This window comes from Vigna umbellata, chromosome 1, assembly GCF_029865625.1.
Source record: "Vigna umbellata cultivar VRB3 chromosome 1, Vumbellata_1.0, whole genome shotgun sequence".
NCBI classification, from domain to species: domain Eukaryota; kingdom Viridiplantae; phylum Streptophyta; class Magnoliopsida; order Fabales; family Fabaceae; genus Vigna; species Vigna umbellata.
This window is the reverse complement of record NC_142165.1, coordinates 85,703,541-85,717,921: the sequence shown is the minus strand read 5'-3', so window position 1 is coordinate 85,717,921 and position 14,381 is coordinate 85,703,541. Positions and strand designations below refer to the sequence as shown.

The window sequence follows — 14,381 nt, the reverse complement described above, 5'->3', positions numbered from 1 at the left end:
AAATTTAAATTTATTGGACTAAGAAAAGTATATTGGAAGATTCAATTTTTTTCCGCAAGTTTATACAAATAAAAAAATACCCTAATTTAAGCTAACGTATTTTTTTTAGTTAAGTATTTTTTAGTTGCTAATTTTTTTAATGTAAAATTAAAATTTGCTTATGTTCAAAATTTTAATATATTTTGTTTTCAAATTTTTAAAATTAATTAATATAATCATTTTAATTTAATTACATTAAAATATTTTGACATTCTATATTAGTATTTGAGTTTTTTATATTCCGTGGCACATTTCCATTTTAATACTTACTCTTTAACACGTCAAAACAATTTATTATAATTAAGTTAAAAATATTATATTAATTTATTTTTAAAGTCTGTGAATAAAATTATATTAAAAATTAAGATGATAACAAATTTTAATTTTACATTAAAATTGAGAGACAAACTTCGTTATTTTTTTTAATTAAGAATATTTATATAACCTTTTATACATATTCAATATTTTCTTTGACTTTCTTTCCTACAGTTTTTCATAGTACCATCTTACTTGATTTTTTCTCTTACGTTTTCTCTTGTTTTGTATTATTATTCTAAACTTAACATACGACAAAGGAAAGAGAACTAAGATGAGGAGAAGACAAATAAATAAAACCAAAATTCCAAAGTGGCATGATATCTAGCGCCAAATGGAGGCGTCGTGCGCGTACAACTGCAAAACCACAGACCTCTGAGCTGGTTGCTACGTGATCTCAAAATGCAATCATTTTTATTCCATAATAATATAATACTATAACTCATGTGAATTTTTCTCCTTTGACTTTCAACTCATCAACCTCTCGTTAAGCAATCCCTGCTACGAACACACTTTACTTGGCTAATAAGGATTAAACTATTACATTCCCTCTAAGATTATGCAGAGTTATATGATCCTGAACTTGGCTTCTATTACCATCTAACCGTCCTATATCATAGGCATTGAAGACATTACCATCCATTTTGCAGGAAATAGAATTTAATAATGTACGAATTTGGTATGTTACCAAGTCCTTCGCCTTCATTTGTTTCCTGATTTCACTCCCTCAATCAACGACTTTCTAAGACTTCATTTTCATCCTAATAATAGCATTATTTATTCTATCTAACTGTTAAATTCAATTGGTTCACTTACATGACTTGGTAAAAGATTTCACTCACATGGAAATCGCAACATTCACAAGAAAAGTGATACTGATTAAGAAAAACACAAACCCATGAGTCTAATCACTAGACCAAAACAAAAAAAAAGGTGTTCTATGGTACAGCAAGAGTGACAGCAGATTTATGGAAAAAAGAAAGAAAAAGAATGAAAATATGAGAATGATTAACCAATTAACTAAATAAATGGCAGAGAGGGAACCTTCGCTTTCATTCATTCACTTCCAGCAATGGAATTAGAGGCCTTGTTCCCTTTTCCTACACTATGAATATTGTAGCTTTTTCCTTTGTCGTCATCATTATTAACTCATTATCAATATTTTTCCCATGAAGTTTTCATCGTTGGCTCTCTTTCTTTCTTAATACAAAATCCCAGTTCACAATTTTCCACTTTTCCATGACACACCTACGTACACACTTCTCTCTCTGTCTCTGTCTGTCTGTCTCTCTCTCTCTCTTTCTCTCCCTCCCTCCCTTCCTCCAGGATTTTCCAGTTTTGTTCCATCTTTTACAATTTTGATATCAAGTTTGAAGCTTTGATGCTTTTCAAGAATACCCACTTTCTTGTTTTTGTAAGGCGAGAATTGATATCAGGCTGAAGTTTCAGTTGGTGGATACGGGGTTTCTTTTGGTTCTGCTCATTGGTATGTTTATTTTGATGCAACATGTTTTCTGTTTCTCACTTTTTTTCCAAACGTGCATTCGAGTGTTTCGTAAAGGAATCACTTGTACTGTACGATGTTTATGGCTCTGATACAAAAAGACGGGACAATCTTATTTTGTTCACTGTAAGTTCTTAACTGATGCCGGAATTTTGAGGTTCAGAGTTGCTTTTCCTACATTTTCTCAGAAACCTGTTGTTTGGTTTTCTCTTTGCTCTGATTTGCTTTTCCATCAATGGATTCTGAAGTTTTTGATATATGGGGTCCTTAGAAGACCAAGGTTCTTCTTTCTCTTCAGTGTGTGAATGAATGTCAAAGTTTTCTAATTTTTCTTATAGGTCAATTCATAATTTTATATCAAAATTCAAATTCTATCGTTCACCTAAAACTGGAAAAAATTGGTCAGTTTTCTTTTCCTTTCGCTATTACAATGTTATTATCAATTATATTTCAGTATTATGTTCTACATAGGATGCAATACAATACTATGTAATAAGCTTCTTGCCTCATGTTAGCAAGGTTAGTCATTCAATTATAACATCATTCACAAAAATGGAAAAAGTGCAGTTTTTTGGTGTATGCTTTACTATGAAGGAACTCATTGGTTATCTCTGTGAAAAAGCAGAAACTTGTTTGCGCCAAATGTAACTTGGATCTTACAGCTTAACGATTTTATTTTGTCTTAAGATCTGATTTTTCTACCATACACTGCTCTTCAATTGATGCCCCCATTAACTTTTGGCAATCCAGGGTGTGCAAGGGAGTGCTGGTTCATTTCACATCGTATAGAGGGAGAGGAAAGGACCTGACTTTTTATTGTTTGAGATACGAACCCTGAAATTGATGACATGAGAGTGTTCTGGTTGAGCCTTTGACCATATGGGAGGCTTATTGCACATGTTTGAGTTCAATCAGGGCAGGATGGCCAAGAAAATTCATGCTCATAAGAACAATAACGATGGTAAGTACTATTTATAAATTGAACAGAGACTTCACTCTTGCTACGATATACCTTTTCTGGTTACATGAGCTTCAAGGAAACTAAATTGAGCATTTGTTCCCTAATCTCGAAGGATCCCTCTCCCAAAATGGAAATCATCATCTGGATATTTCCTTGTCATGTTTTAAAGGTTACTGTGTTAGTCTAAATATCAGGGCTCATTAGTTTCTTGCATTATGTAAGATATGTTGCCGAGACTCGGTTTGTTGTATTGTTATCATTATTAAGTTTTATTTTATCCCTCGTCAGATAGTTATTTAAATTCTGACTTGTTATCATACTGTGTGTCATGAAGATATGGAAACATCTGGAAATGGCATGAAGCTGCAAGTAGAAACCTCTCAGGTCCACTGTGCAGAAGGAGAATTACAAGTATGTTTCATTTCACATAGCTTTATATGCTAAGGGTTTCAAGACGCCACCATCATTTCATAACGTGTTTCATTCACCATGCATAAATCAGATTTTTCTTACAATTCTTAAATAGAATGAACTCTGGTGAATTTCAGTACTCCTGTCAAGTAGAAGATGGGTGGTCAAAGAAAATTAGTCACTCAAATGTGGATTCAGTGAAAAAAGCGAACAAAGAGGGTTTTTCCAAACAATCAGGCGCCAGAAGTAATGCCCCTAGCCTTGTGGCAAGGTTGATGGGGATAGACACCATGCCTTTACCATTAGACACTAAATCTGTCGTTCCATTGGACGAAAGCACACATGAAAATATGGAGAGGAAGTTTTCAAAGAAGAAAATGAATGGAAAAGGTTGGTTTGGTAGGGGTTCTTCAAACTTGAATTCTTTTAGCCATATGGAATTTGATTCATTTTATCAGCACATCGATGATGATGATGAAGATGATGAAGGTGGACATAGTTTTGGAGAACCGGAGCCAAGGGAACATCCTCAAGAAGAGGAACTCCAAAAATTCAAGAAAGAATTTGAAGAGTATCAATCAACAAGGTTTAAGGAGTGGCCGAAGGCTGTTGACATCGGAAGTGGTTCTAGGAGAATGCTTTCGCTTTCTCAAGAGAACCTGAGCAAGGAGAGCATGCAACATATTTCGAGTTCAAAGACAGATAGCCACTCATTTAAGAAAAAAGAATCCTTTCCATCAAGAAGTAAAACACAAAGTAGGGACTTTGAGGAGTCTTTAATGATGAAATCCAAAAGCAGATTATTAGATATATGCACTTCTCCCACTCAGATAGTTATCTTGAAGCCTGGTTCTGAAAGGATTTGCAATTGCAACCATGAAGAGAACTTCACAAGTTTACATAGGAGAAAAGGTATAGAAGATTTTCTTGAGGAAGTGAGAGAGCGCTTGAAGTGTGAACTCCAAGGGATTAGAGCCAGTGGAATCGAGACACCTTTCAATGATAAATCTGTTGCTAAAGAGGTCAGAGAAAGTATGACTAGAGATGCTGAACCTAATTTACTGCGCTCAGAATCAACGAGATCATACAAAAGTAAAATGCAGCTCAACGGACAAAGTTCCCCAGAATTTTTCAACATAGATACTAGGAGGTTCTTGTCAGAGAGGCTAAGAAATACTGTAAAAAATGAATTGCATTTGGACATTCCTGAAGTGGCTTGTTATTTAGAGAATGACAGAGTTAGACTAAAGCAAGATACTATAAAGGGTACAGATGACAAGAGCCAGTGGGGAGTTCTAAAAGAGAAAAAAGAATTACAAACATGTTCCAATAGACATAAATTAGATGACAACGTATTGCTCCACAAGGAGTTGTCACCTAGGAACCTTGAAAGATCCTTGTCTGCTCCTGCATCAGGAGCATTATTTGGAAGGCTTCTTTTGGAGGACCGCCACATTTTAACGGGTGCCCTTATTCAGAGGAAGCTTGAAGCGGTTGAAGCAAGGCCTGTGGGTGCTAAAAAACAGAAGAAAGATGGATTTAATATTAAAGAAAAACTTTCCAATTTTAAATATACTCTTGGTCTAAGAGGGAAGCTGTTTGGCAAAAGGATTAAGTCAAAAGTAGAATCACATGGCACCGAATATGGTGAAATTTTGAGAGATGCCAGGAGTGGACCAACTATTCTCATGAAACATGGTGACAGACATGTAAGTTTGCTTTCATTATTCTCCTCAATGACCTCTGTTTTCAATTATGTTGCATAAATGGTCGTTATCTAACAGTTTGTTTCATATGTGATTCTTAGGAGAACTCCACCGAGGTACCTCCTAGTCCTGCATCTGTGAGCAGCTGTGCTGATGAAGAACATTGGAGACAGATTGGGTATTCAAGTTTAACATCAACTCCAGATGCATCTTCATTAGATGATATTTTTGTTCCCAAGGTTTTTAGAGATATCAGCTCTGGTTTGAACGGTAAGAAACAATTTTATATTTCAATTTGATGAAATGATACCACAGACATTTCATAAATAGAATGTCAATGCATTCTCCTTGTTTTGTTGCATGTGCACGTATAGTTAAATGTACAAACAGCATTTACTCTGTTCTTCAAATCGATAGTGACCCTGCTTGCAAGATATTTCCATGTTAAAGTCATGTGTTAGTATTTCTACAAATTTTGGCCTCTTTATTATCCTCCTTTAACATGCATTCTTTGTTTATATCAATTTTGATATAGCTCCAGAAATTTTGTAAAACACAATAATTTCGATTTATTCATTAAGTTGGTATTTTAGAGAATGCGATTAACATGAAGTGCAAATCCTTCGCTTACTAAAACGTTGTTCATATTAATTATACAAACTTGTAAACCATTGAAATATGTATATATATAGTTCCATGTATCTTAGAATCTAATTGCTTTTTCAGATGTCAAATTCTTGTTGACAATTCTGTCTTTTATTTGACAGACCTAAAGAGGCAACTCAGTGAGCTTGATTCCGATGGCTATGATGATTTCACTACAAAGCAGGAACCGATTGAGTCTTCATTAGTTGAATTGGATGATCCAGCAGAATCTTATGTAAGAGATCTGCTTGTTGCCTCTGGTTTGTACTTTGGTTCATGGGATAAATATATTGGCAACTCAGTTTTTGAAGAAGTGGAAGAATCTCATAGGAAATTGGTGAAGGAGGATGAAAGATCCAGAAAATATCATAACAAGAATAAGTTAGAGCACAAGGTTTTGCTTGATTTGTTAAATGAGGCACTTTCTATTGTTCTTGGACCACCTTTGACATTGTCTAGATTCAGAAGGAAACTAAGCAAATCCTCCTTGCAGCCTCCACCATGTGGAAAGGAACTGCTAAAGTTAGTATGGGACATTGTCCGTGTTTCTTTACATCCAACCTCTAACACATCTCTTTATTCAGTTGACAGTTTTTTGGCACAAGATCTAGGATCTATTTCCTGGTCTGGGCTAACAAACGATGAGATTGATACATTGGAAAGAGAGACTGCATGTACAATCGCCGATGATTTGGTTGAAGAATTCACAAAGGATATGCTCTTGTAGGTGTTGTGTGAAATATCATTTTTCCCTTTGTTGAGATAACTTTTCACATCGGAGCAAGGCAAGTGCATGATTTTCCCATAGTAACCACGGTGAAAGATTACTTTCTACTGAGATAGTTGGGAAATAATACTGCTAGAATGTGATGGTCGCAGGTTATTGTTTCAAAACATAAAGTCAATTGATTTCAGCTAAGGTGGTTACTTTATGACATTCTTATAATTTAGTTGTGCTGTATATAATGTTACAATCGAGAATGCTATTATGTGCAAAATGAAAATGGATATGAATTACATTTATACACGTCGTGTCGTCGTACATCACTGTTCTATTATAATAATGTAGCAATGCACTTATGATAGAGATTTCAGTGGGGTCTGACTCGATTATCAATACACAGTGACTTTATAAAGACTCTTTGGGTTCCATTCCGATATAGCAGATATTGAGTTTAAGTTTTGTAACTAAAACCATGATACCTTAGTCACATTAGGAACCAAAAATGGCAATTATGATTGTTATGAGAAAAGAAAGGATAGGAATTGTATTTCTTATTTCATAAGAAGAGAATACAATTTTACATATATATAATTGTTTGAAACAATATATAAACGGAATATAAATATAAAAATAGAATATAAATATATGAAGATAAATGCACAGATATGAACGGAAAATAAATTAAATCCAATATCCCCCTCAAGCTGCAGCATATATATCCTTAATGCTCAGCTTGGACAACAAAGATTGAAATTGTGCTGGATGCAAAACTTTAGTATGAATGTCTGCAAGTTGTGCTGAAGTAGGAATGGACAGGAGCTTAATTACACCAGTTTGAACTTTATCTCTTATGAGATGACAATCAATTTCAATATGCTTTGTTCTTTCATGCATGGCTGGATTTTGTGCAATTTGTATAGCAGATTGATTGTCACAAAACAGAGAAACTGGTTGTGGTAGAGGTTGTTTCAAATCATGGAGCAAATACAGAAGCCATTGAATTTCACATGTTGTGGAAGCTAAAGCTCTATATTCTGCTTCGGTTGATGATCTAGATATAGTACCTTGCTTCTTGGATTTCCAGCTAATTAATGATGCACCATAGAACACATTAAAACCAGTCACAGACCTTCTAGTGTCAGGGCAAGCAGCCCAATCAGAATCACTAAAAGCCTTGAGAGCATGTTCTGTGTTGGAGGGAAAGAATAATCCTTGTCCTGGATTGTTCTTGATATATCTCAGGATTCTTATTGCTGCTGCATAGTGATCTTCCAAAGGATTGGAAAGAAATTGACTGAGAGTACTAACAGTGAAACATAAATCTGGTCTTGTGTTGGTTAGATATAGTAACCTGCCAAGAAGTCTTCTATAGGCCTGCACATCTGAATAAGGTTTCCCTTCTGTCTTGGAAAATTTTGTGCCTGGCTGTATAGGAGTAGAAACAGGTTGACACCCCAACAATCCTGCATCTTCTAGTAACTCTAGAGCATACTTCCTTTGTGACAAATTAATGCCCTATTGAGATCTTGCAATTTCTAAGCCCAGAAAATACTTGAGTTGGCCTAAGTCTTTAATCTTGAACTTTGCATTCAATAGAGCCTTCACAGTTTGGATTTCCTGGATGTCATCACCTGCCAAAACTATATCATCTACATAAACAAGTAAGATGGTAATATGAGCAGAATCACTTTTGACAAAAAGTGAATAATCTGATTTTGATTGTGTGTAGCCCAAAGAAAGTAAAGTAGTTGTCAACTTGTAATTCCATTGTCTAGAGGCTTGTTTGAGTCCATATAAAGACTTCAACAACTTGCAAACTTGTCCTGGTTTTTCAGATTTATAACCAAGAGGAAGAGACATGTATACTTCTTCATCTAGATCCCCATGTAAAAAGGCATTAGTTACATCTAGTTGATGTAAATACCAATGTTTGGAAGCTGCTAAAGCTAGAACCAATCTTACTGTTGTGAGTTTGACAACAGGTGAAAAAGTCTCAAAGTAATCTAAACCTTGTTGTTGTGTGTAGCCTTTGGCTACAAGCCTTGCCTTGTATCGTTCAATACTCCCATCAACATGCCTCTTTATTTTGTATACCCATTTACATCCGATAGGTTGCTTTCCATTAGGTAGATCAGTCAAAACCCAAGTTTTGGTATTTTCTAAAGCTGCAATTTCTTGATCCATGGCATTTCTCCAACAATCATGTTTGATGGCTTGGTTATAGGTTTTAGGTTCACTAACTTGGGAAAGATTAAGGACATATGATTTATGAAGAGATGATAATGCATCATATGATAGATATGAAGAGATAGGATATAAGGTACCTGTGGATGACTATGTGGCGGAAGAAGTAGATGACATGTTGCAATGATAGTCCTGCAGATAAGATGGTGTATGTTTTGGCCTAATTGATTTCCTTTGTGGAGTAGCAGTGACAGGTTCAACAGAAACAGGCTGAGAAGAGAAAATAACAGGGTCGGAAACAATAGAAGGAGGAGATGTAAGTGGTAAAGAGGGTTGATCAGTAACTTCTGAGAAAAGAGGTGATGGAGGTGAAATAATTTTGGTGACAAAATCCAAGGAATTTTGTGTATTAATAGGTGAGTGCTTGTCACTAGTAAGAAAAGGAAATATATTTTCATAAAATACTACATTCCTTGATAGAAAAATTTCCCTAGAATTGAAATCTAACAAAAGGTAGCCTTTCACTCCTGTTTTAAAACCCAGTAAAACACATTTTCTTGCACGAGGTTGAAATTTTGTTCTATGAGTTTGAAGAGTTGAAGCATAGCAAAGTGAGACAAAAACTCGTAAGTAAGTAATGTCAGGTTTAACATTGTGTAACAACTGAGATGGAGAAAAATATGTCAAAACTTTGGAAGGTAAAATATTAATGAGTTGCACAGCATAACGAACAGCAAAAGACCAGAAAATTATGGGCAAATGGGATTGAAACATTAAAGATCTAGCAACATTGAGAATGTGTTGATGTTTTCTCTCAACGACTCCATTTTGTTGAGGTGTTTCAACACATGATAATTGATGTTGTATCCCTTTTTGTCTATAAAAATCTGTCATTGCAAACTCATTACCATTATCTGATCTAACAGCTTTACATCAATGCCAAATTGTGTTTTTATATAAGAAACAAAGCCAATAAGTTGTGATCTTGTATCTGATTTACTTGTCATTAATTTAATCCATGTGTATCTAGACATATCATCCACTATAGTTAAGAAATATTTGAAACCATCAACAGAAGAAGTACTATAGGGCCCCCAAATATCAACATGAATTAAATCAAAAGGAGCTTTTGAAACAGTAGTACTTAATTGAAAAGGTAATTTTCTTTGCTTAGAATAATGACAAGCATCACAATGCGTGTATTTTGTATTGGGTAAAGTGGCATACATGTTGCGTAATTTGGTATAACAAGAAAAAGAAGGATGCCCTAGTCTATAGTGCCAAATATCTATAGAGTTATGTCTTATTGTAGAACAAGCAATAGAATTCTCAGAAGTAATAGTAGCTGGTGAACCAAGGGGTGTGGGTGTAGGAACTATCATGACATACAAGCCATCTCTTTCTTCAGCTTTGCCAATCATCTGCAGGGTTGACTTGTCCTGTATTTCACAGGAAAATTCAGAAATGTTAAGTTTACAAGATAGAGATTTAGTTAACTTTGTGACCGAAATAAGATTGACAGAAAAATTAGGAATAAACAAGACATTATGTAAAGTAAGGTGTGGGCTAAGTGAAACAGTGCCAGAAAAATGAGCAAATGAAGAGTTCTTGTTGGGTAGTGATACTGTAATTGGTGAGATTCTATGATAAGAAATAAAATGAGACAAAGAATTGGATATATGATCAGTAGCACCTGTGTCTAGAATCCATTTGGAATAGATATTACCTTGAGCTTGGGAAGAAGTGGAAGCATTATGAGAGCTCACTAGATTAGTAGAATGTGGGATTGTGGGATTAGATTGAGGAAGAAGTGCCAATAAACCATGAATTTGCTCTTGAGAAAGTCCCAAAATTGCGGAATGTGACTGTGCCGGAGAATTATTATAAGAAGGAACTACTGTAGAAGAATCTGTTGTAACATTGTGGACTCTTTTGGATTTGAGATCAGGTGGTAATCCATGTATTAGAAAGCAAGTATCAATGGTGTGGTTTGTCCTGCCACAGTGAGTGCATTGTCGAGGTGCACAAACCTTCCCCCTGAGGAACGAGCCTGAGAACCTTGATAACGAGCCTGAGAACCTTGATATGAAGATCTTCCCCGGCCATAATCATTGGCAGGAGAGGGTTTACCTCTGCCATTGAAGGTAGAAAAAGAAGGTTTAGATTGAGAAACTTGTGACGCCATGACTAGAGGTTGAGAAAGAATTCCTGATTGTAATTGTCGCTCATGTTGAATTATCATCGAAAAAATTTTGGGTAAAGAAGGCAAGGGATCCATGAGAAGGATCTGAGAGCGAACAACAGAGTAATTATCATTCAAGCCTCTAAGAAAACAAAGAACACAATCATTTTCACGATATTCCTTCATTGTCTTAGAAACAACACAACAAGAAGCAGAAGATTGGCATTCAGGAATAGGGCGAAAATTGCAAAGTTCATCCCAGAGAATCTTCATTTTAGTGTAATATGCAGTAACACTTAGATCAGACTGATGCATTGAATAAAGATCTTGATGCAATTGTGAAATTCGAACAGAATCACCTTGGGAGAAACGATCTTTGAGATCCTTCCATGCCGTAGCAGCAGAGTCAATCCAAATAATACTTGTAGCAATCTCATGAGAAACAGAATGATTGATCCAAGATAAAACTAGATTATTGCAACGCTTCCATGCTTGAACCATTAGATCTGTACCAGCTGGACAAGGAATGGAACCATCAACAAAGCCAAATTTATTCTTCATTTGTAGTGCCATAGACATCGAGCGAGCCCATCCATGATAATTGTGACCTTCAAGAATCGGGGAAACAAGCACCAATGAAGGATTCTCATTAGGATGAATGTAATAGTCATGTGTTGTATCTTGCAACGATGCGAGAGTAACAGAGGGAGTATACCATGTTATGAGAAAAGAAAGGATAGGAATTGTATTTCTTATTCCATAAGAAGAGAGTACAATTTTACATATATATAATTGTTTGAAACAATATATAAACGGAATATAAATATAAAAATAGAATATAAATATAGGTTTAATTGCTTGCATTGTCCCTAGTTTGGCTGCAACGTGTCAAAGTAGTCCATCTTTTTAAAAAAATTTCAATTACGTACAAACTTCGTTTAAAAGTGTCAATTTCGTCCAAACATATGTAAAATTTGCTTCAATCAAGTCCCTTCCGTTAAATTCACCAAAACGGACGTTAATTTTTTAGTTCTCTCTCCTCTGCTCCTCTGCTTCTCTGCTCTGCTCCTCTGGACATTATAAAATAATATAATGATAATATAAAATATAAAATAATACATTAAGCAATTATTAGAAAATTTGAAAATATTATGCATATATATTAAATGAAAAAAACAGTATACGTGGACTAAGTTATACAGAACTTCTGCAGAGAGTAATGATTGTGGATGAAACTCTCATTTCTCATATATTTATACTTGGTTTTAGTTTATCTTACAAAAACATGAAAACTAAATCTAAACAAAAAGTATTCTTTTCACACCCATTTTCTGCTTCATTCGATAATTGCTTTTCGTAGTAAAATATTATATTAAAATAATAACAATAAATATAATTAAAATATTATAATTCGTAGTAAAATATTATCTAAAAATCAAATAATTCATTTTTCTGTTCTTTAACTAAAAAGGTATTTACAAAATTATTTATTTTGGTATAATATTGGTTGAACTGTTTCTACATATTTTCATTTTCTTTAAAAAAGAATTATACGTTTTGTGTTAATTATATATATATAATTTATCGTCATTAAAAGTATATTAAAAATATATATAAGATAATAGGATAAATCATATATATTTAAAATAATTTATTAATTAATTTATTTACTAAAATAGTTTTAAGATAATAAAATATAAGATAGATATTTATATTTGAGATTAATAAAATTATTTTACTTTAAAATACACACATATTTTAATTAATAGATACTGTATAACTTTAATTTTTTCTTTCAATTAACAGGCACAATTCTCTATTAATAAATCATATGTAGCATATTGGTAAAAAAAAGTGGAATAATAATTTAGATAAAATCATTTAGTTACATCATGATCATGATTTAATTTATGTAAATATTAAATATAAGTGAAAAACATTTTACTAAAGGAGCAGCAGAGCATAGCAGCAGAGCAGTAGAGCAGAGAAGCAGAGGAGAGAGAAAAAAAAATTAACGTCCGTTTATGCGATTTAACGGAAGGGACTTGATTGAAGCAAATTTTACATACGTTTGGACAAAATTGACACTTTTAAACCAAGTTTGGACGTGATTGAAACTTTTTTAAAAAGATGGACTAACTTGACACGTTGCAGCCAAACTGTGGACAATGCAAGCAATTAAACCTATAAATATATGAAGATAAATGCACAGATATGAACGGAAAATAAATTAAATCCAATAATGATACTTAATAAAATTGTTAGAGTTAATGACATTTTGATTTTTTATTTAACTGATAAGTTAAGAATGATCTAACTAAAATTAAGGTACAATTCATGTTAAAATCGACTTAAGGAAATAATATTAAAAGGAAAAATAGATTTGAGAGAGACATAATTACCACAAATTTTAAATCCCTATGAGATGAAATTTAAAATCATATAATTATAATTGACCAAATTACATTTATAAAATTTTAATTTCTTGTAAAATTATGAATACAAAAAACATATTTTATAAAGTTTCAAATTCTTCATAAAAAAATTAGTCTCTATAAATTCTTTATTTAGACATAATATTATAGTAAAATGGGAAATACTTATTTCCAATGTTGACACTAAATATTGGTTGAAAGTAAACATTTTTGACACCCATGTGTACGTAAGTGTGTGATGGTGATTGGAAATGTCTAAGTTAAAATTGAATAGTGGATCTAAAACACAAAAATTGACGGAAGACCGGTGAGTTTCTTCATTTAGGTTCTTAAGCATGTGTAGGAATGAAGAAGGGGAAAATGGTGTGAGACAATTTCAAAAGATGACTTAATATGTGTTCAAAGCATGAAACACAAAGTGTTGCATGTGCGTGTGTGGAAGTTGATTGCAAACTCTATAGCCACTGATTTGTAGGTGACATGTTGTGAGGTAAGAGTTGATGTGTGAAACTATTGACCGGACTGTGTTGTGGTGGAAATAGACTTCTGAATCAACTAATGTCCGAGATCTGTACTCTATCACAACGTGGAGGAGATGGGTGCTTCTATGTAAAAGCCACTTCACTATTAAATGTACATGTCTTGCTACAATAATGTTGCCATTTTATATGATATTATAAAACAAAAATATTAAATAAAATATTTTTCTCTAAAATTAAGTTTGTTTTATAAATAGTTTAAATATATTTTTAGTTCTTGAATTTTTATATATATGAAATTGTAATTCGTTATTCTCTTAGTCTTTAATATATTTTGATTTTAATCGAATTTCAGTTGGGATCGACTAGGTCAAATTCAAAAAAATTTCAGTTATGACCAACTCAGTCGAATTCAATCAAATTTTGATAGTTGTCGACTTTGTCAAATTCAACCAATTTTCGATCGTGATCGAATTCAGGCAAATTTTGATCGTGGCTTGGCTTGACTTTTCTTAACCTTCGGTCTGACCTTGTCTATCATAACCTTTGATCCAAGTTGACCCGTCACAACCTTTGACGTAGGCTGAACCCATCTTGACATTTGTTTCTAGCCGACTTATCTCAACATTCGACCTATAAATGCCTATGTACTATTATGTGTTTCATTGTCAAAATAGTTTTAAGTTAATTAATAATAATTGAATTACAATTTTAGAAGTTTAATTTTTTAAAATTGAATTATAAAATAGTTAGTTGTAAATAACTCAATATTTTTAATATAAATATACAATTATTT

General features: G+C 33.4%; 2 protein-coding genes across 2 annotated transcripts; one reads left to right on the top strand and one right to left on the bottom strand.

Annotated features, from left to right (window-relative positions):
• The first annotated feature begins 1,281 nt into the window (after positions 1-1,281).
• LOC124836474 (uncharacterized) lies at positions 1,282-6,608 on the top strand. Its single transcript, XM_088104553.1, has 6 exons — positions 1,282-1,840; positions 2,609-2,819; positions 3,154-3,230; positions 3,368-4,939; positions 5,038-5,206; positions 5,704-6,608. Exons 2-6 carry the CDS (start codon positions 2,738-2,740, stop codon positions 6,306-6,308), a joined length of 2,505 nt encoding a protein of 834 aa, XP_087960679.1. The 5' UTR covers positions 1,282-1,840; positions 2,609-2,737; the 3' UTR covers positions 6,309-6,608.
• A 2,031-nt stretch (positions 6,609-8,639) lies between these two features.
• LOC124823102 (uncharacterized) lies at positions 8,640-14,178 on the bottom strand. The gene is made up of 6 exons (XM_088108448.1): positions 14,115-14,178; positions 10,663-11,351; positions 10,216-10,582; positions 10,034-10,113; positions 9,717-9,928; positions 8,640-8,919 (listed from the first exon to the last, which is right to left on the bottom strand). The coding sequence occupies exons 1-6, from the start codon at positions 14,176-14,178 to the stop codon at positions 8,640-8,642; spliced, it is 1,692 nt and encodes a 563-aa protein (XP_087964574.1).
• Between the last annotated feature and the right edge of the window lie 203 nt (positions 14,179-14,381).

What these genes read in the sequence shown, in the direction of transcription:
- LOC124823102 (XM_088108448.1), bottom strand. Translation starts at nt 14,178, where the DNA reads ATGGGTTCAGCCTACGTCAAAGGTTGTGACGGGTCAACTTGGATCAAA. An exon ending in CACACCTTACTTTACATAAT is followed by an intron (nt 9,929 to 10,033) that starts GTCTTGTTTATT and finishes TGTGAAATACAG; the next exon opens with GACAAGTCAACCCTGCAGAT. An exon ending in TATACCAAATTACGCAACAT is followed by an intron (nt 8,920 to 9,716) that starts GTATGCCACTTT and finishes TTTTCTTACTAG; the next exon opens with TGACAAGCACTCACCTATTA.
- LOC124836474 (XM_088104553.1), top strand. Translation starts at nt 2,738, where the DNA reads ATGGGAGGCTTATTGCACATGTTTGAGTTCAATCAGGGCAGGATGGCC. An exon ending in TCATAAGAACAATAACGATG is followed by an intron (nt 2,820 to 3,153) that starts GTAAGTACTATT and finishes TGTGTCATGAAG; the next exon opens with ATATGGAAACATCTGGAAAT. An exon ending in GTGCAGAAGGAGAATTACAA is followed by an intron (nt 3,231 to 3,367) that starts GTATGTTTCATT and finishes GGTGAATTTCAG; the next exon opens with TACTCCTGTCAAGTAGAAGA.